Here is a 22,501-nt window from a genome sequence, read left to right on the forward strand (position 1 = left end):
GTGTTCCCCCAGGTCTTTCTCTCCACTGTGTCCCCATTCTGCTGCCCCATCTCTGTGGCACTACGCTACTCTGGTGACTCCTCTCTCCTGGATCTTGTATGTGCTTTTGTTTACTTTTCGGGATACTGTGGTGAAAAACAGACAAGGCTTATGCCCTTGCGAGGCTGACAGCCTAGTGGGAGCTCATGCTGTAGTAGCAGAATTGGTATTCCTAATTATACATAGTCTTACTTTTTAACAGGGTTGTTCTTTAAAAAAGAAATGCAAAAAATGCAAATTGCTTTACTCTTCTACCAAACAATACTCAGAACTCAGTGTTTTGGTATGGCACAAATACTAAGCATCTGCCTGTATTTTCCTAATTGCAGAAAGCCTAAGGAAAATGAAACAATAAACCTTTCTAAGAGGTAATTTTTATATTTGCATTTTTAAGCTTTTTTGCCAAGAATTTGTATCTCATTGTATTCTCTGGTTTTTAATTCTTAAAGAAGAGTCTAATATCTTAAAGGCAAGAAACATGAATAATGTCCAAAGGCTGTGTCAACTACCAAAAGTTAATTTTCTTACCAGTTTATCCCCAGTTTATCCCAATTCTAATATAAAATTTGGAGGATTCCAGGTATTCATGCTATCTTCAAGTATGCATGCCTTCAAATATACAAGTTGGTTCATGCACCTTAATGATTACTTACATTTTAATGTAATAAATGGTCACTGAAGGGGCGCCTGGGTGGCTCAGTCGGTTGAGTGTCCGACTTCAGCTCAGGTCACGATCTCACGGTCCGTGAGTTCGAGCCCCGCGTCGGGCTCTGGGCTGATGGCTCAGAGCCTGGATCCTGCTTCTGATTCTGTGTCTCCCTCTCTCTCTGCCCCTCCCCCGTTCATGCTCTGTCTCTCTCTGTCTCAAAAATAAATAAATGTTAAAAAAAATTAAAAAAAAAATAAATGGTCACTGAAAAATAGTATGATATTAAGTACACAATACTGTAACAGTTTAATGGCATGACAGACTTCTGAACAAAACTTGCTTTGTTACTAAAATTGTTAATGTTGTACTCAATTTTTTTGCATTACTGTGATTCTTCGCAGATACTTCCTCAAGTCAGAAAATCTACTGATAACTTCTCAGGCTGAATCTGAATTGTTAAATCATTACCAAGAGTATGATTTGAAAACATATAACAAAGCGGGCTTATTAGAACTAAATATAGTTATTTTTCCTTCTCATCTTTTTGAAACAAGAGGATAGCCTTGATGACATCCTGAATTTCCTTCTAGTTCTACAAAGGGAACTAGAGAAATGACAAGGAATGACTAGGAAAATAACATTTCCTGGGGGAAATGACAAAGAATTATTTCATGTCTCTGTTTTCAGCTTATGGATATTTCCTAATTATATTAAATGCCTTTATTTCAGTGATATACCTGAGCAATTTCATAAGCTGTTGTGCATCACATGCTATCTACTACACTTTTCCATGAAGGAAACTAGCAGGATGAAGAGGAACCTCACTGATTTTTGCCCACCTGACCCTGAATCTGAATTCAGCTACTTATTAACTGTGACCTTGGGCACATGAATTCTTTGATCCTCAGTTCTTTCATATTTTAATTGTCAATAACAAGATGCCTTGAAGACTAGCTATTTAAGGATTAGAAATGTAAAAATATGTACATGGTACCTAGGTGAGTTCCTGGAACATACTGGGTACACAAAAGCACTTAGCTTCTTAATATCTCAAGCTCAGATCTCTCCCTGCAACTTCAGACTCATATCCTACTGTCTGCTTGACATCTTCACTTAGATCACTTCAAATATAAACTGTTAAAAACTGAACTCATCATTTTCCCCTCTAAATTCTATTCCTCTATTAACTTAGTATTCAACTATGATAGAATATGATTCAGGTATTTTCTAGTCAGACTTCTCAGTCTGTGAGCTCCCCTTATCTGACCTCATCCAAGTCCATGGCTTTAAATAGCCTCCATATGCTGATGACTCCCAAGTTTGTATTTCCATCCCTGATCTCTCTTTGGGACACATGTAACTCTAACTGGCTACTTAGCATCTCCACCTGGATGTCTAACAGACATGTCAAATTTAACATGATTCCTTCCTCCCAGTCTTCCACGTCTAAATAAATGGCATCATTATCTATCAGCCCCCTTGCTCAAGCCAAAAATCTGGATTTTTTTTTTATTCTTGTCTCCTTTCTGATCTATATCTAATCCAGAAGCAAACCCTGACCTTTATGCCACCAAAACGTATCTCAGATCCACCTTGTTCTCTGTGTCTTCTGCTGTCATCCTGTCAGTTTATGACACTCTATTCTGTCTCCTGCATGACAATTAAGTTCAAGCCCATTCCCTGCTTCTCCCTCGTATCATCAAGTCTCCACACAGAGGCCCAAGTAGTCCTTTTATTTTTTTTTTCAACATTTTTTTATTTATTTTTGGGACAGAGAGAGACAGAGCATGAACGGGGGAGGGACAGAGAGAGAGAGGGAGACACAGAATCGGAAACAGGCTCCAGGCTCTGAGCCATCAGCCCAGAGCCCGACGTGGGGCTCGAACTCACGGACCGCAAGATCGTGACCTGGCTGAAGTCGGACGCTTAACCGACTGCGCCACCCAGGCGCCCCCAAGTAGTCCTTTTAAATGTAAATTAAATTATGTTATTTCTGTGCTTAAAATGCCTCCATTACTTCCCATTCTTCTTAGAACATAAATATAAATCCTCACCCCAATCTGAAATATTCTATGTGAGATGTACGCTCCCCTACCCCACCTCTGACTTTATTTCTTCCCACTCTCCTCATCTACTCCACCACAGCCACATGGGCTTAGTGAAGTCCTTCAAACATACAGAGCTTGTTCCTGCCTTAGGACATCTGCTTTAGCTGGAATGCCCTATGGAATGCTCTCTAATCTGAACATCATATTGCTGATGTCTTGTCATCATATCTCAGTCAAATGTCATATCTTCAGAGAGGCCTTCCCTTGGCAACCCAATAAAAATAGCCACATGGGTGAAGGTCGTTTGAAGGTACAAACTTCCAGTTATAAAATAAGTAAATCTTGGGGATGTAATGTACAGCATGGTAACTACAGTTAATTATATTATATATTTGAAATTTGCTAAGAGTAGATCTTAAATGTTCCCATTACAAAAAAAAAAATGTGTAACCATGTGAGGTGATATTAACTCAACTTATTGTGGTGATCATTTAGTAATATATACAAATATTTAATCATTGTTATATACCCCAAACTGTACGAAAGTACTTTGAAAAGGTACTTGTATTTTGTAATTTAAGGTGGCGTTATTGTTATTCATATGGAACACTGTTTAATCACAGCTACCGTTTTTCTAATTTGAGTCCTCAAACACATTTTCTTAATCTAAAAATGATAAAAATCTTGGGGTGCCTGGGTGACTCAGTTGGTTAGGCAAACAACTTTGGCTCAAGTCATGATCTCACAGTTTTAGAGTCTGAGCCCTGTGTCTGGGCTATGTGTTGACAGCTTGGAGCCCAGAACCTGCTTCAGATTCTGTGTCTCCCTTTCTCTCTACACCCACCCTCTCCCCTGCTCATGCTCTGTCTCTGTCTCTCTCAAAAATAAATAAACATGAAAATTTTTTTAATAAAATAAAATGATGAAATCTAATCCACTAAATTCTATGGAGCTTTCCAAGGCAATTGAGAAAGAAGTCAAAAAGTTCAATCAATAAAGGTACCTGTTTGGTTGAAAAAATTTTTTTCTACCACTTACCAAAATATCCGAAATCTCCCATTTCTTTTCATTGAAGTCCTGAAAGCTGCATGCCAAAATAAAAATTATATGAAAAACAGCAGCCACCAGGTCACTCTTTAACATTACTGTAATATTCCACATAGACTTTATCTCATAGTTTTCTTATTTATGATATTTTCTTATTGTTCTTTAATTTGGCTAGAATAGAAGCTTAATGAGAATAAGAACCATATCTGCCGTGTTTATTATTTTGTTCCAGATCCTAAAACAGAACCTGGCACAGAGTTGGTGAGCAAAAAGATGTGAATTCATTGAATCAATCAATAAATTTGTAACTAATTATACCTGTTAAGGAAGAATAGGATTGTCTCACTTTAGGAATTGCAAACTTCTATTTCATTTGTGTACAATAATTCTGAAAAGTTGTAGTGAATCTTCAGAAGCAAATCTAACATTGCTGGTACTTGTCAGTCTGCTTTTAAGGCCTTCTACATACTGACTTCATCATCTCTTTTTTGGCTTCATATTATTCATGCAATGTATTCTAATTGTATTCTTTATAATCATTTCTAAGAAATAATATAAGACCACAATTATAATGCAAAACTGTATTTGGAAAAATATTAGAATTAACTGTTTTCTCTAGTGATGATAGTGTTATTATAATTATAGTTGTAATTATATAATCTTTAAAACATCACATCTTTAAAAGATCATTTATCCTAATTAATTTACCTTTTACTATATAATCATGGAAGATGGGCCACCAATCCCACCCTCCTGATGTGATGTTTTGATGGGAACGTATAACTAATATAAAGTAGTCAAATGAGAATGCTTTAGGGAAAATAACTCATAGACTCTTTATGAGATTGCTCATTCCCTAATAAGATCAGATAATAATCATGTAGTTAAAACAATGGTAGTTCCAAACTCAAATAGCAGAGAAAATGTGCAGAAACTGATTTTTCCTTAGTACTGGGAAAATGCTCCTTTATTTTTGAGCTTGCTCATTGGATAGAGCGGCATTTTAGACACACTAAGAAGGATCAGGTAAGAATTAGAATAATGCATGAAAATTCTATATTATGTTGCAATAATGCAAGATTTGTTTTAAGGCCTACGATGTCATCAAGGTCCTGTCCTGAAATTGTCCACCAAATGCTTATCAATGATATTTATAACATTAAGCAAAGTTCTCTTTTCCAATAAGATGCATTCATGAAGTGCATAAATTAACTTATGTATTTTCAACTCATATTTAAGATTGTCAAGATTAAATACTGGAATCTTCTGAATTTTATAATAGGATAGGGATTAACTGATAACAGAATTGAACTGTAGAACGTTGGACAGAACCTTTAAAGAAGAGATTAAATTTAGATATTCAACTCTTTCAGAATTGAAAATCTAGAAATGCAGTACACATTAGTGAAATCGCATTCCAAAATGGTATGTATAAAAATGCTTGCATCTGAAAAGAATTAATGTATTTCCTTAATAGTATTTTAAACTAGAGAAATTTAGGTCGATACCAGTTTTATGGCAGTTGTGTGTGTATCAAAAGATTGAATACTAAGCTCAATTTGAGGGAAGAATAACTATATGTAATTATAATTATAATTAAATAATTATGAATAATTATAATGGTCCTATTATAGGGGGGAAATACTTGTTAAAAAAGATCTAATGTAAGTTTTAGCCATAGTAAATTCTGTTAACTGCTGAATCCCCACTGCTTGTCACGGAGCTTGATAAGTAATAGTTGCCAGATGAATGAGTAAGTTCATTCTAACATAAAAACATATAAGGTAACTCTGGAAATTTAAATATAAGTCCATTTACTTATGGCCCTAATTTTCCTAAGACTTTCATCTAAAACGATAAATAGCCTAATGCTCAGAAATATAACTAGAACTTAGGTATTTATACTTCTCTGTTTTTAAAAATAGAAGTATTTGGTCTAGTCACATATGTTCACCTATTTTGTCCTATATCTTTGACGTCTAGCAAAACATTCCAAAATTTTAACTAGTTTTATTTTCATCTTCAATATTTGTATTGTTTCTCAATCATAATTTGCTTGTCATACAAATAGCTTTGATACAATTTTATTTTTTCTAATTAAGTAATCTTATTCTCCTATAAATTCTATGTTATACACTTTGAAATAAAAGAAAGAATTGTTCGCTTCAACAAACAAAAATCACTATTGATAAAATACAGAGGGGCTGTGTTTAAAGCAACAAATTTAATTGGAATGAGCCATTTGAGTAGAATTCACTAACTTGTCCTTGTGGGTCTATAACACAATGTTATATGTATTGCTTATGTGGGTAACATAACTGTCACACAAGCCCTATTTCTCCCCCTCCTCACCTGGCTAGCAACTTCTGTATTCAGTTTGCTGTCTGAACGCCATGATCATGCAGAGATGCATGGAGTTGAGTATGCCGCTACCAGTGTATGGTATAAGGCTTTTTCTATGGTGTTTGTATTACCAGTTCCTTCATAAAATGTTGCGATAAAATCATTTGAAACCTGTAATAAGATATTCTCTCTTGTAAGGGCTTCTTAAAAGTGTGTACATACATGTTTATGTGTATATGAGAAAGAAGAGAGGAAGGAGAAGAGAAAAGTGGGGAGGGCCAAAGGGAAAGGGAGAGGAGAGGAGAGCGTTGAAGGGGGAGGAGAGGAGAGGAGAGGAGAGGGTGAAGAAGGGAAATTTTGTTCCCTAGAGTCTTAAAAGTATAGCTCAATCCTAAAAATGATATCCTCCACTGAGGAAAACTTTCTTGCAAAGATTTTTACTAGACTGGAGGTTGGCAGAAGATAGTCTCTTTACTGAGGCTCAATTTAATTACTTGTAGAGTAAGAATAATATTTCCTCACAGAATGGCTTATGAAAGTTAGTGACATAATATACATGAAGAATTTAGCCCTGGCCCTGACACTTTGAAAGAGCTTGATAAATACTGTTTATTTGTAGACAATAGCTTTTAGGAGGATAGGAGAGTACAACCAAAACCCACACAAGAAACCAAAAAACAAAACACCACCTTGAATTTTGCAATGAAATGTTGCAAATGACTTAAGAGATAAACATTTAAATGATCTTGAGTTGTGCTAGTGCCATCAAGTTCATAATTTTTAGAAATCTTGAATACATCCTATGTCCACAGTCAAGAATGACATAAATACATGGGTAAAACCAGAGCAACAACCAAATCAGCAGATAAATACACCTATTTTCACTGGCCACTGATTAAATAGATTGGCTGAAAGTGATCTCTTGCTATGACTGAAGACAAAATCTGATTTAAAATACTTCGTTAAGTAAATCCAATGCTACAAGTAAGAAACTTACATCCAAATCAATGTGAATCAGATCACTCTTTCCCAGACTTCTTTTTGCTACAATGTATTAGGCTGAACCATATGAAAATGCTAATATTTGACCATTTTTAATCCAAAAACACTTAAGTTGCATATAGTTCAACTTGGTAGATAAAACTTTTTACTGTATTAGCTTCAAGATATTGTATGGTTAGTAATCACAACTTTTTAAAAGAACCTTATTCCAAACAAAAACAAACAAACAAATAAATGAAACTTATTCTAATAGAGACCCCACTTGCCCTCTCTTTCTTCTAAAAGATGAATACCACATGTGGATACACCAGTGTGGTACATGCCAAGGTGAGTAGACATGTGGAATGATGGAATAAAAATTAAGAAAAAATGATTTCTCTTACATTTTTAGGGATACTACAATAAAGCTTCTGAGTACTTTCAACAAGCTTTTGACACAACAGCAGAGCTAAGGAACATGCGTCACGTGGATGAGACAAAAGTTCACTATGGGATAGCAAAAGCTCATCAGATAATGCTGACCATAAACAATTATATTGAGTCTGAAGATCTCACCAGCCTTGACTACCTGCTGTCGTGGAAGGAGAATAGAAGCAGCATTGCACCACATCCGATTATCGGTAAGACTTTGCTTTTTGAAAACACTTCAGTTTTTGTGTCATTCTTGATGGCTGCATTGGTGATTTTTATTTTATTGGTAACTTTAATTATTCTTTACCACATGAATATCGGATGTGCCTTCATGCTGTACTGTATGTACCTTTGATGATAAGGAAAGCAGGAAATAGTGGTAATGATTAAACTCGACAAATCACCATTTTCATGACGTTTGGTTTTTGTTTGTTTTTTTTCAGTTGTCTCAAGTACTCAACAATATGCACTGATCAGTTGTAATTGTCTCAAGTACTCAACAATATGCACTGATCAGTTGTAAGGAATGTGATATAAGTTTGTGTTTTTTAAAACGTGGTCAGTGTTGTACCTTATTTTTTTTTAATTTTTTTTTTCAACGTTTATTTATTTTTGGGACAGAGAGAGGCAGAGCATGAACGGGGGAGGGGCAGAGAGAGAGGGAGACACAGAATCGGAAACAGGCTCCAGGCTCTGAGCCATCAGCCCAGAGCCTGACGCGGGGCTCGAACTCCCGGACCACGAGATCGTGACCTGGCTGAAGTCGGACGCTTAACCGACTGCGCCACCCAGGCGCCCCAGTGTTGTACCTTATTGATAAGAAGTCACGGATGCTAATTCACAGATACTAAGCAGTATTAATGCAATTGGTGCTATACTCTTACTTTACCAATGGTAGTAAATTTTCCTGTATTTGATCAATTCAAGTTAGAATATTAATTTAGAAAAATTTAGTATTAATTTCTTTCAACTCCACGTCTTTTCTTATAGACTTTTTCTTGTAACAATTTGTCAAAATAGTCAATTAAAAACAAATAACTAAAGGGGATGTGAAGGTCACTTTTATGTGTCAGCCTGACTCAGCTCGAGTCCTCAGTTAAGAACTTCAGAATAGAATTTTTAAAAAATTTTAACAGTACTGCCTATGACAGACCTTTAGGCTGCATAGTTGTTAGTAAATCAAACTTTTTCAAGCAAAATATTTTGGGGATGTTTGGGGATAACTCAAATAGAATCGTAGACAAAATTCTGTTATGTAAAGAAGCCTCTCCCGCTTGGAACTCTTTTCTTTCCCTTAGGTCATTTAGATGAAACAATAAGCTCTTTGGTATTTATTTTCTCCATAGAATAAATAGTAAATAATAGTAAATTGAGCACAAAGGAATTTTATTGCTTCTTGTATATTAGTAGAATACCACTTACCACTGTCTGTCCTCTTGTTATGAAATAAGTAAAGGTCTCATTCCAAATATATGTACACGATGAAGTCTTAAAAAACAGATGGCTTGTTGAATTTCAATGTGCTCGGTGTCCAACAAATATTTACAGTTAACTATTAACTAACCACTTTTCAATAATATTTTGCTCACTTCAGTATGTTGTGTTGTCATATATTTGAGAGCTTGTTCTGTAGTTTTGAGTTATCTTCCCTTTACTCCTTCATGTTGTCCGCCCAGGAGATAAAGCAGAGGAAATATGATCCATCTATCTATTAGATTACTTCTTCTGATAAAAGGTTTGGTAGAGAATAGGTTGGGCTACTCACTTCTTCAGATTTACTTGGGTAAGCTCTAACCATTATAATAATAATCAGGAAAAAAAATACTCCTCAAAACTAGGTTCTCTGATCAGAGCCATGTGTCTTTTTGCTGCAGTCCTTTTGGGGCTTTTCAAAGATCTCTTTTGTTTTTCTTTACTCTATAAAGCTATTTATTTTTCTATTCTTTTTAAATTTTATCCTCATTTTTGGTAAGGATGTTCCAAAGGGCTTAGGAAGCACACACACACAAAAAAACACATTTCAAAATATTATTCAGAGAGTAAAAACTCAGCTATTCATATGATGGAGAAGATTAAATTCTCTGAAACACTATAAAAGTATACCCCCTTCCTGATTCATTTGACTGAGATTAGAAATCTATGCATGGATGAGCTATGTCGTTATAAAAGTGAAGAAGAATAATCTTTCAGATTCAAATATAAATGAGAAGTTAATTCTTCTATTACTGGCACGTTTAACATTTTTAGTGATAGTTCTATTTGGAAATAAGACCTGTAGACATTATCAACATACTTGCTTGTTTACATAGACATATTTTAGTTCAAAATACACTAAAATCTGCTTTCTCATCGCTTCAAAAATGTTTCTTAAACCACAGCTCCTTATTATTCTACCTTTGCTCTGTTTCAAAACCTTCATTGGATCCCTACGGCCTACAAACTAAGTACAAGCTTCTCAACGTTTTTTGACCACCTCCTTTCCCCTACTTCCCTGTCTTCCCCCCAGATACACACAACATACATTGTTATCACCTTACTTCCAACTCTAACCCCATCCAGGGAAATCTCACTGGTCTTGCAAAGTTCTTCTCAAATGTTGAAATCTTCCCTGATCCCCCTCTTACTGGACTCTTGTCTCTTCTCTCTGTTCCCACATTGAATGCCATTCATTTCTCTCCGAGCACTTTTCATTTGTCATATTCTGCATCCTACCACAGCCGTTTCTGTAATTGCCTTATCAGCCCAGTGAAAGTAGGAGTGTCTTGAAAACAGATTCTGATTTTTGTGTTTCCTGCAAAAGAAGGGGCAATGTCTAACATCTGCTAGGTACCAAGTAAATATTTGTCAAATTAAATAGAATTCAAAATGAGTATGTGTGTCCTAGCCACGAACTATTTGCATGAACCACTTTTTAAAACAGGAGTCATAGTTCCATGACAACAACAACAAAACAACTACAATCCAAAGCTGTATTTTGGTTACCGTGTGGTTATCACATGAATGCAGGACAACACCAAGTACGATGTTGACAAAATGAAGAAATATAGAAATATTATTTGAAAATCTGAGCAGCTTTTAGGTTTTCAAATTTTGCCTTTCTTCTCTGAAGAGGCATCTTTAATCTTGCTATTGAGGGGTCCCATGTATTCAGGAAAAAAGTAGATCAAAGATTTGAAAGATATATTATAAAAGCTGTGCAGTTTTCTTCACCTCTGAGACTTACATCCTCCAAACAAATCATTAGCTCACAGAGCAGGCAATATTCTTTTAAGCAGAGGAACATGACCCCCTAAGGGAATAGAGCAGTGAGAGCACTCAGGTCTCTAGATAAAATAGAACCGTGATTCACCAGCAATCATATCTCATCTTTGTACCTTTCGGAGGGAACACTGCAAATATAGGAACCTTCCTACCATTCTAATACTCTTAGATATGGTTGGAATAATTTCATATCTTTTTCCTTTCCTTTTCAGTAGTAAAATAATAAGAATAGATTCTCTTCCCAAATTTAGGAATTTAGAAGGAATTCAAATTTATTGCAATTCAATAAAATTATTCAAGCCTGAAGCAACAGAAATTGGTTGGCTCTGGAAGGATTAAGGACCTATGAATTTCTCCTGATTTCTCCAGAATATAGTTTATTTTTCCTACTAGAACTATTATGTCTACAATCATGAAATATAGTTTTTAATGAAAAGCTAATTCATCTCGCCTTTTGGAGATTATAGACCCAAGTGTGAAACAGTGACAGAGAAGCAAAGCTTTTCTTGTGCAATTTAAGAGTACTGTTAACGTAGAAATGTAATTATGGCATTCAAATGCCAACATGGTTAACCACTTCACTGATAGTATCAGTTCCATGGTTTTAATGCACATTCTTATTGAAGTCAAATGTAAATTATATCAGAGAAATAGGATGCAAATCCTGAGTATAGAAATAGATGAATACACTGGCTAGTCAGTAATGACACTTTTCTATAAAATGACATGTAAAGGTTTCCTTGAGTGCCAAAAATATCACTCTTGTTTTATGAATCATTTAATATTCTTAAAAGAAAACAATCAAGATCATGAATTTGTCTCTCAGCCCTTGGTTTATGTTGGTTTAATGTTGAATCCTTGGTTTAATGTCGAGCCACATTTTCCTACCCTGTTCTTTGCTTGTATTTTTTTATTCATGAACTCAGCCCTTTTAATGAATGTGAAAAAGCCACATTCATGAGTGAGCCTCATGTTCTATTATACTTTGATCAGCTACTTCAGTTAAATAACCCTAACAATGAGGAGAAAGTTATGGAATCAGCCCAAAAGTCAGCAAGCAGGTTTTATAGCATCTTATTGTCACAGAGCAAACCTCTGTCTCTAAAATGTGTTCAAAAACATGACACATTAAAAGAAGGTTCTGGTGAAAAATCTGACTGAATCAAAGCTCACCCTACTGGCATTTGGGGTAATTGAGAGATGGTGTTGCTCAAAAGTCCAGTTACCTGGATTCTAATACTATATTGAGCTCTAATTAGCTTTGTGACTTCGGGCAAAAGATTTCAATTCAGGTATCTTTATCTGAGATTCAAAACGGGTCATTAATAAGATTCCTCTGGAACAGGCAATAATCCCTCAGTAGGAGCATATTCTAAACACATATGGTATTTTGTAGTCTTTAAGAGCTCAATCTAGATTTTCGTGAGCATTTTCTTTGTTTTTCCCCCATAAATACTTGTTTCCGTTGGTTTACACAAAAGGGAATTTTATTATTGTTATTATCATTATTACTATTTTAATATATCAAACAGCTGTAAAGTTTCAAGGTATAAATATTTGATCTTTCTGCTAGAATTTATAATAGAGTTTCTAGCTCTCTGCTGTCATATGCAGTTTTACTTGTCCCTGTTTGGCATTGTTGAAGTTGCTAAAGCTAGTGCACTATTTCATCTGCAGACTTTCAATTGATCCTCCTATTTTCAATCCTGTGTCATACTTCTCCTCAGCATCTCCTCAACCCCTACCTGCCCCCACTGTTCCCTGGGCCTCTGATTCCTGAATGTGCCTGGTTCTTTATTCATCACTACCCCTTCTTCATGCACTTCAGTCTGTTGGCTGTCTCTGCCTTCCTCAATCCGGTACCATTTTCTAGCCTCTTTCTAGCTTCTGAAAACAGGTTAAAACCTTCTTGAACTTTTTTGAGTTTATAGAATCATGAAATTATTGAACTGTGTGCACCAAAGAAATTACTTGGCCCACAGTTTTTCTTTTCAAATGTCCTCAGGTCCAGGGAAAGGCAGTCATGCAAAAATCTGAAAGACAAATCTGGGTTTATAATCTAGTGTTCTAGAATTCTAGTTCAGGAATTCTTTCCATGCTTTGCACTTTTTTACAATATTACTTTACATTTACTAGAAGCCATGTCTACATTTAAAAAGATTATAATTTTTCAATGTTTGTTTATTTTGAGAGAGAGAATCTTAAGCAGGCTCTAGCTGTCAGCCTGGAGCCCAATGTGGGGCTCCATCTAGGATCTGAGCCGAAATCAAGAGTCAGATGCTTAACTGACCGAGCCACCCAGGCACCCCCAAAAGATTACAATTTTACTTAAAGTCTTGATAAAAAATATTCACAGTGAAAAGAAACAGGTGGGACTCTATTTCTGGCCAAGATGGAGCAACAGGGAAAAGATTACCCTCCTGTCTTAAACAGCTAAAAAGACAAAACATATAAGACAAATGTTTGCAGAAATTGGACAACAGGCAGCACAAGACAGTGATCCTTGGGGAAAATTATGAACACTGTTAGGAAGAAACCAATCTGATTAAACTGATTCACACCATGCTATGAATGACTGAAAGTGGTTTAGCCTATTCAGAACAATTAGGATTTTTTAAATGTTGGAAGATTACCAATTGCCAGAATTTGGGACATTTGTAATATACCATATAAATGAACCCATTCAGGCCATGTGGGGCAAAATAATTGTGGATAATGAGGCCAACACGTGGACCAGTCTTCTACAGCCTGGGAACTTGACCTAAAATCAGTTTCTCTAAGCTATTCCTGAATTCCAATACTTTCCTTTCTTCAATATAAATATGTGCTTTTTTTAAATTTTATTTTATAGAGAGAGTACACACAGGAGTGGGGGGGATAGGGGCAGGAGAGAGAGACAGAGAGAGAGAGAGAGAGAGAATCTCAAGCAGACTCCATGCTCAACATGGAGCCCAACTCAGGGCTTGATCTCACAACTCTGGGATCATGACCTGAGCCAAAATCAAGAGTCAGATGTTCAACCAACTGAGCCACCCAAGTGCCCCAAATTGTACATTTAAAAAAAAAAACTTATTAGAGTTGTTCGATGACAAATCACTGTCCCCTTAAAGAATCTGATGAAAGCTAAGGTCTCTCTCCTGTCTTCAGAGAAATATATAATTACTGTGTATAATTTTCAGAGGGTTCAGTAACCATTGCTCAACAGGGTAGAAATTCTATGTGCTTACCAGTATCTGGTTCTTTACACTTTGGGGCATGTGGAAAACTGCATTTTTCAGCTCCTGGTAGCTAGGCAGGGCTCGGTGACTAGTCCTGGCCAATGGGCAAAAGTTACCTCTGGGTATAAGATAGGAGAGCCTGCCTGAGATCCTACAGCTGATTCTTTCCCTGCTACAGTTATCATGGTGGAGGCTTTAGTAAAAAGTATAGGGCAACAAGATGGATGCAATAAATCTCTACACGTGGAACATTTGTCCCGGAATGCCGTTTGGATCTGCAGCAGAGTTTGTGTGAACACAGAATAATCCTTTATTGTGGTGAACCACTGAGATTTTCAGAGTTGTTTGTTGGCACAGCTTAATGTAGCCTGCCCTAACTCTGCAAGCTTCAGGATGCTTCATGACGCCCCCTGGATAGCAGCAGTGGGAGCTCCAGGTGGAGAACCAGGATAGACATTTCTCCGTATGACAATGTATAAATTGTGCATTTATAGGTTGTGAGTCCGCTTCTGATTTTTTTTCTAAGGCAGAGATTCTTAAAATCCTTTGTGTTTGACTTACATTTCTAGTCACAGAAAACAAGTTTGATAAGACAAAGGGGAATGAAACATTAAAATACATTCTTTATATTCTCTATGCTACTTACTATCAAAAAACTTAAGAAAGATAAGCATCTTTTCCACTAGTCTCATTTAAATCATGATAGATTAGCAAAGTATGCTTCTAATAAATTTTAAGAAAGAGCTTAGAGATTTCAGTGGCTTCTGCAACTGATAAAATAATTCCAAAGATGAAACATGTCAAAGAAGACAAAATCAATACTTAATTGTAGCCAAATTTTTAAATAAAAAAGACTGCAGAGTTTGAGCCTGAATTTAAAATTTCCTCCTTCAAATACAATTGCCCCATCTTCGTATGTTTTCTACAACACAAGTGACACATTTGCTTCCTTTGGAATCAAATACTTTTTTCAGAAAACTAATGCTTACTTCGTTGGGAAATAATAATGTAGCTCTAGATCCCTCGGGTTGAAAGATCTTTTTTTTTTTGTCTTTTTTCTTTTTTTTTCCCTTCTGAGAGCCTCCTTCTCTATCTGCTGCCTTGGTTCAATAAAAGAGAATTCTTGATTGCTCAAACAAAAACTATACTTCTTTTAGATTCTGCTCACAGTTCTTGGTAGCTGATGGTGTTACCAGTTTTAACTTTCCAAGGTACACTAAACTCACCACTTCCAAGAAAAATGTAACTGGTTTTTCTCATCTGGTTTTGTTTCAATTTCATCTTTAATTGCCAGTTTGAAAAGCTTATGAAAAGTTTGTTGATTGGCTAAACCATCGCAAAACCAGAATAAATGCCAGAGTTGGACCAGTACAGCGTTAGGGCTTGAAGATCTGAGAGAATCCCATCTGTATTTATCTCATTCCCACTGAGGGGGTCTCACCCCTGCTTCCAGCTATGTCCTTTTCCCTGTGGGCATGGATTCCAAATCCTGTGCCAACTTAGGTAAACATTTTCCTACCATTGCTAGAATTTGGAGGCAAAAAAATCTTCTTATACATCTATTTAATCATTCTTTAATAAAACTCTATTAGGATAATTCATGTGGTTCTTAACCCATACGATTTCCTCTGAAAAAAGAAGTGACATTAATACTTAAAACGTGAGCATATTGAAGAACAAGTTTTGTTAGCTTCTAATTTTTTCTAAAGTTTCCCTGATTTGGGGTAATGTGTGGGAGTGTTTCTTTCTTATTATCTCTCATGTTGGTATTCCCATTATGAATTTTGATTTTTTTAAACCACAACATCAATCAAAATTTATATCCATGGTCCCAGGACTCAGTTTCCTTTAAATTCTTTTATTCTGCCCTCCCTGTTTTTTTAACTCTCAGACAAGAGTGAATGTTGTTATAGCCTATGTTCTTTAGCATAATTAATAGAAAAATAGATACATTTCATGATGAATATTCTTTTAGAAATTAGAAATTATTTATAATGCTTTTTTATGATGACTGACTTGAGTAACGATGCCTGGATACGTATTTCACTTCTTATGGGTGATGTCTGCCTCCCAGGGATGGGTACAGTGTGCTCAGTGTAGGAAATATTGAACAAGAATCTAATCAGAAGAAATGTTAGCATATTTCTTATTTTTAATGCCAGTCCATCCTGACCAGTGTCTTGACCTTCCTAAAAGGAATCCTTGAAAGACTGCAAATCCTTGAAACACCTGAACACATTTACTTTCTGAATCCTCTGAACTACTGTCACAATGGGATAAATATTAAAAGTACTAACAAATATTCACTATCCCGAAATCCTTTATCACTGTAGTATATTCATGTATTTTCTTCCTTTCATTTCATTCTACCTTCTATCAAAAAATCTGAGCAAATAGGGGTGCCTGGGTAGCTCAATCAGTTAAGCCTCTGACTTCAGCTCAGGTCATGATCTCGTGGTCCATGAGTTTGAGCCCTGCATCAGTCTCTGTGCTGACAGCTCAGAGCTTGAGGCCTGCTTCAGATTCTATGTCTCCCTTTCTCTGCCCCTCCCCCACTCATGCTCTGTCTCTCTCTCTCTCTCTGTCAAAAATAAATAAACATTTTAAAAAAACGATTTTTTAAAAATCTGAGCAGGGGCGCCTGGGTGGCACAGTCGGTTAAGCGTCCGACTTCAGCCAGGTCACGATCTCACGGTCCGTGAGTTCGAGCCCCGCGTCGGGCTCTGGGCTGATGGCTCAGAACCTGGAGCCTGTTTCCGATTCTGTGTCTCCCTCTCTCTCTGCCCCTCCCCCGTTCATGCTCTGTCTCTCTCTGTCCCAAAAATAAATAAACGTTGAAAAAAAAATTTTTTTTTAAAAAATAAAAATCTGAGCAAATAGATATTCTTTCATCTTGCCCTTAAGGTAAACAAAGTTGGACTTTGTCAAACCAATAGAGAAAACTAAAGTCAGCTCATTTAAGTGTGATGCCTCTGAGGAGTTGCATTTATTGACTTCTAACATGGAATCAGGTACCCAGAATGAGAAAAAGATTGGTTAATGTTAGCCTTTAGTGAGATAGGTCTGATTTCTTGGTGTTAAGACTGTATTCCATTGTATCAGCAGCTATTAAAGTGTAATTTGCACTCTTATCAAAGGAAATTTAGTTCAACACTTTCAAAGTTCTTCTCATCTTGTTTATTAGATGAGCTCCTGAGAAGGGATATACAGTTTTACTCAAATCTCCACAATTTTCAACCTAGAAATTAAGATAACAATGGAAAAAAAAGCAATGGAGAAGTATGAAGTAAAATGAAGCTTCAAAATTAACAGTCAGGTAGAGGATTGGTGAAAAAAACTGTGAGAGTTTATAGATCAAATGACCATCATAAAATTGGGGGATTAATATTTTTTACTGTTCAGATTTATTTGGCCTTTTTACCATCACCCACTAACAAAACTGTGAAAAGAAGAAATCAGCTATACAGAGGAAGCTGTTATGTCTAACCTTTAGCTATTAAAGTTAAAACAAAATTAATAAAGAAAAAAACTCCTATCTAATACAACATAAGCAAAAGAAACTTTTTTTTTTTTCGTAAAAATCTTAGTAGCGGGGCACCTGGGTGACTCAGTTGGTTAAATGCCAGATTTTCTTTTTAAAAAAAATTTTTTTTCAACGTTTATTTACTTTTTTAAGACAGAGAGAGACAGCATGAACGGGGGAGGGGCAGAGAGAGAGGGAGACACAGAATCGGAAGCAGGCTCCAGGCTCTGAGCCATCAGCCCAGAGCCTGACACGGGGCTCGAACTCACGGACCGCGAGATCGTGACCTGGCTGAAGTCAGACGCTTAACCGACTGTGCCACCCAGGCGCCCCAAAATGCCAGATTTTCTATTTCAGTTCAGGTGATGATCCCAAGGTCGTGGGATCGAGCCCCCCATCAGGCTCTGCACTGAGCATGGAGCCTGCTTAAGATTCTCTCTTTCCCTCTGCCCCTCTCCCCCACTCACATGTGCACTCTCTCTCTCTTAAAAAAATAAAACAAAACATCTCAGTAGGGACAGATGAAGAAATTTCTGTTATGATTTGATCATAGGAATTCTTTGTAAATATATGGATGTCCACATAACTATATTAACTGTATCTCATCTGAATGGATTCACTTGTTTACTCACCTTCATCCAGAGCTTTACACTGTAATTTTATTTGGAGATTTATATGATGAAATGTGAACATCGTATATTCCCTAGTAATCTGATTGGCAGGAAATAGAGAGCAAAACACATGCACAGCTTTTTAATAATTTATAATTACTTACATGAATCTACTAAGTTTAGGCACACAATTATATGACTAATTATGTTGAAAATCCAAGTGGATGCTTAAATAGATGACCATGCCCTGAGGCCTTTCCAGTTGTTTCTGCTGTCTCATTTAACCATGCAAATGTTATTAAGCATTCCTGGCTAAAAATTTTCAAGCATGTGAAAGTGTAATTGCATAGATAATTATGCACAATACTGTCACTTTCTATATCTAACATAGGAATTGTCCTTTTTAAAAAAATTAGATCAGCTTTGTACTGGGTAGCTTTCTCTGTACATGCCAAGAAAAATATAATTTGTAAAAAAGATAGGTGGACCAAAATCTATCTATTGCTCTTTCTTCCAGATCTCTTCTTGACTGTCTTTAGCACAGTGATTTGAAGTTACACACTATAAGTATAGTTACACACTATAAATGCTACGATCCATATTCACGAATAAATTTAACGTAAATGTAATTCAATAACTAGATGTACATAAATATTCATAAAAACTTGTTAACAGGGACACAAAAGGGATACTGGAATACAAATGTATGTGGCAAGTTTTTCAGGTTTGCATGTAACTAAAGCCATGTTTATATAACAGTAAAAAAAAAAATGTCCAGAAAAAAAATTAACTAGCACATACATGATGGCAGGTTAATTTCTTGTCATGATAACTGTTATGGAAGCTTTGCAATATAGAATAGTGCCTGACTGCACATCTTGCAGGGTTTACCTCTGCACAGCCCCGTTTACTAACCAGTAACAGCTTTCAAAACAGTTTAGTGTGCATGCAGCTGATTGGTGGAGCCTGGCTCACGTGTCTGCCCAGCTGCAAGGGAAGCTGGGAAAGTGAGTATTAGCTGACTTCTTAGTCCCTGGAGTGAGGACAAGTTTCCATTTAAATTTATAAAGTATAGAATTTCTTAGGCATGGAAACAGAGGTTTAGATGCTGGCCAGCAATCACTAGAAATAGTGCTAAATTCTGTGAAGGAAAAATAAAGCAGGTAAGAAAACAAAGTGATAGGGAGGGGGCTGTTTTAAACAGAAGGTTCAGAGAAGCAGCTAGAAAGAGGCGTGATTTGCAGAGAAACTTGATTGGAATGACAAAGCAAAAGCCCTGTGAATATCTAGCAGGGCCAGGCAAAGGTAGCCAGCTAACTAGCAGACCAGTATGCTGGGAGCAAATAGAGTGAGGAGGAGAGAGGGAAGAATTGAATTTTGAGCGGCAGCCAGTTAATTTCGGTCTTCCAGGTCATAGTGATGACTTCGGATTTTATTCCAGTTGTGCTGGAACATTCCCACTGAGGTCTGAGAATAGGACTCTGACTGACTTTTCAAAAGGATCATTTTGGCGGCGGTGCAAAGAATAGGTTGTAAAACAGTGGCCTTTTTGACCAAAACCTATAGTTAGAAATACATTTTACCTCGAGAGTTTCACCAAACAGTACTTAATACATGTGAAGCTCTTGGGTATTTCTCGGTTGTAATCTACCTTAGTCAATTTCATGTTTTAATGATGTTTAAAGAAATTATAAGTAGAAGATTCTTTGGAAGAAAATGACATTGAGATTTAAATTGTTCTATTTATTGCATTTTCTATTCTGATGGAAGTATTTAAAAATACCCTGTGGAAAATTAAACTTCACGATAAGCCTGAGGCAGTTTCTCAGGGTGCAATTCAAGGATCCCTTGCATCAAAATGCCCTGATCTGTGGTGGGAGGAGTTGTTATAAATGCATATTCCAGGCCTTAACACAGCCTTACAGAATCTCCAGTTCAGGGGCTTGAGAATCTGCTTTTTGACAGGCTCACCAGGTGATTCTCATGTGGGAGATCTGCTCTAAAGTTTTTTGGTTTTTAAGGTAATAATGCAAGGTTAGCTTTTCTACATGAATATGTGATCCTTCACTAATGTGTGTAAGCCCATTTAGTGGGTCTTCAGAGAATATATGTCAGCAAAATTATAGGTTCACATACAAAAAATGAAAAGTACTTTAAATCAGTACGTCTATTCCTTTCACTGTCTTCAGATATTTATTTTAAAACCAAGTGAAAATCTTTGAACTCTTCCTCCATAATCCTAATTGTTGTTACTTCACATCATTAATCAGAAATAATCATCTTTGTCTCTGCTTAGTTACCATTCCTTTCTCTTTCTAAATGTTTTAAAAATTTCACTTCCCAAGAAGCCTAACTACCCATGTTGAAGTATGGTAAAATATCATGTATTCACAGCCCTACAATTCTAAGTGGTTTGTAACAGCATCATTCTTTACTAGGTTTGCACATCATTGATTTTCACTAAGCATTAACCTCCACTGTGGCATGGGTGGACTCTTCTCATCGTGTCGTTCTGTTTTGATGCATTCTGGATACAACAGGTTACATGGCTTCTCTTAAATAAGGCTTTCAAAGTTATCATTTAAGCGTGTGGAAAATTTTTCTTTACTCAGTTCTAAAGTGAAATAGGAAGCTGGCTAAGCAGCTATGTTATGGATCACACGAATACAAAATCAGACTTCAATCTGGCACATTTGATGTTTGTAAAGAATGGGGCTTAAGACCTGATATTATAAAGTCACTTTGTAAAATGTTTTCCATTTTCACGTTCACTTTTGCTGTGGATGGAACAATGCTCCCTTTATCAGTTGGTATCACTGTAGCAAAGCCTATCACAGGGACATTATCCTCATCCCTTAGCCAAAGTGAAATATTCTGACTTCTATGTCTATGTGTCAAAGGAAGCATCTCCCATTGAGTCAGCTTCAAAAACAAAAAAAGGACAGAATTCGTATGTGTTCATGGGGAAACATGGGGTTAAAGTGGACTGTATTTCAGGAAGTGTTCAGTTGACTTGCTATGTGGTGAGAGACTGCAGTCCTAGCTAATGACTTGTAGGTACGGAATCCTCAGGTCTCTCAGGTGGTTTCAGTCGATCAGTTTCAACAGAATGATGAAAAGGTTGAGATAAAATAAACTGACAGTTGCTACTCATCGTAGGCAGCAAGCTGTACCCAGGCAGCTGAGACCCTGGGAGCCCTCTTTCTTAAACAAAGGCTTTCACTGCAGTGAGCAATGAACTCCAAATAAAAAAAAAATGGGGGCAGATTGGCAGCTGGTGACCGACAGGAGCAGGGAAAGGAGGGAAACTGGGAAACACAGCAATTGTTGGCTAATTAGAAGCCATTCCCACCTACTTAATACCAACCCATTAAGCAGAAAACACTTTTCATCTTTCTCTCCTGCTACACATGACATTATACTCCAATCAATACCCTCCCACTGGCTGCCTCAGTGCCCACAAATGAATATATTGTAAGTTTAAGAATGCAGTAACTGATTTGAGACGGTGAAACTACAGCTTTCACAGTATATTTTCTGAAGATACTAATGCAATGTTTGTGATGCTTAGATACAATAATTATCTGTAAACTGACAGCTGTCAAAAATTGAAAAACATAAGAGAAAACCTAAGCATGGTAGATGTATTTGAGGCTTAATAGCAAGCAATCATGTAAATCAATTTCCCCCCTTTTGGGAGAACAACTCAAATATTTGGCTTAATAAATTCACTATCGCTACCACCATTTCAACCCTCTACACGCACATGCGCGCACGCGCGCGCGTACACACACACACACACACACACACACACAGAATTTGTAAGATGACATGTGGGAAATATAATATGTGTACGTACAATTATCTTGCATTATGTTTGAGCATACTTTAATAGAATTCTTTCATTGGTCCCACTTTTAAGCTTAAGGGAATTTATCTCAACAACTCAAACCTACTGGAAATTTATCCTTATGCGGTAAGATAATATTCTTGGACCATTACCTTCATATTATTTTGAGCAATTTTCTATCTTCTCTTTATAGAAGAGTTTGATGGCTCTCAGAAACAGATTCCATCTTAAATAATATTTACATGAAAACAGCATATCTAAAATGTTTTTTTCCCCTTGTTTTGGTTCTGTGACTTCTATAGGTTTTTTTTTTCCTGACCCTAAATATCAGCTCCTAAATTTTACACAAATTTTCTACCTGGTATTCAGTCACTTCTTTGAGTTCCTATACACTATTTCTGGGACATTGATCACAACAGTGTTAGGCAAATAGTTACAGAAGTTGTAGGAGTGGGTAATAGAAAGGAAAACAAATTGTTCCCCTATGTTATGTCAATAT

The 22,501-nt window shown here is 36.4% G+C and overlaps 1 protein-coding gene across 4 annotated transcripts in view; it reads left to right on the forward strand.

Annotated features, from left to right (window-relative positions):
• TTC29 (tetratricopeptide repeat domain 29) overlaps positions 1-22,501 on the forward strand; it is a 248,906-nt gene that overhangs the window by 154,743 nt on the left and 71,662 nt on the right. For all 4 annotated transcript variants that reach the window (XM_043567875.1, XM_043567890.1, XM_043567868.1 and 1 more), the window contains one exon: positions 7,520-7,748. In XM_043567875.1, the coding sequence (XP_043423810.1) occupies positions 7,520-7,748 (229 nt within the window). The remainder of the gene's footprint in view (positions 1-7,519; positions 7,749-22,501) is intronic.

The sequence above is a fragment of the Prionailurus bengalensis genome, chromosome B1, assembly GCF_016509475.1.
Source record: "Prionailurus bengalensis isolate Pbe53 chromosome B1, Fcat_Pben_1.1_paternal_pri, whole genome shotgun sequence".
Lineage (NCBI taxonomy): Eukaryota > Metazoa > Chordata > Mammalia > Carnivora > Felidae > Prionailurus > Prionailurus bengalensis.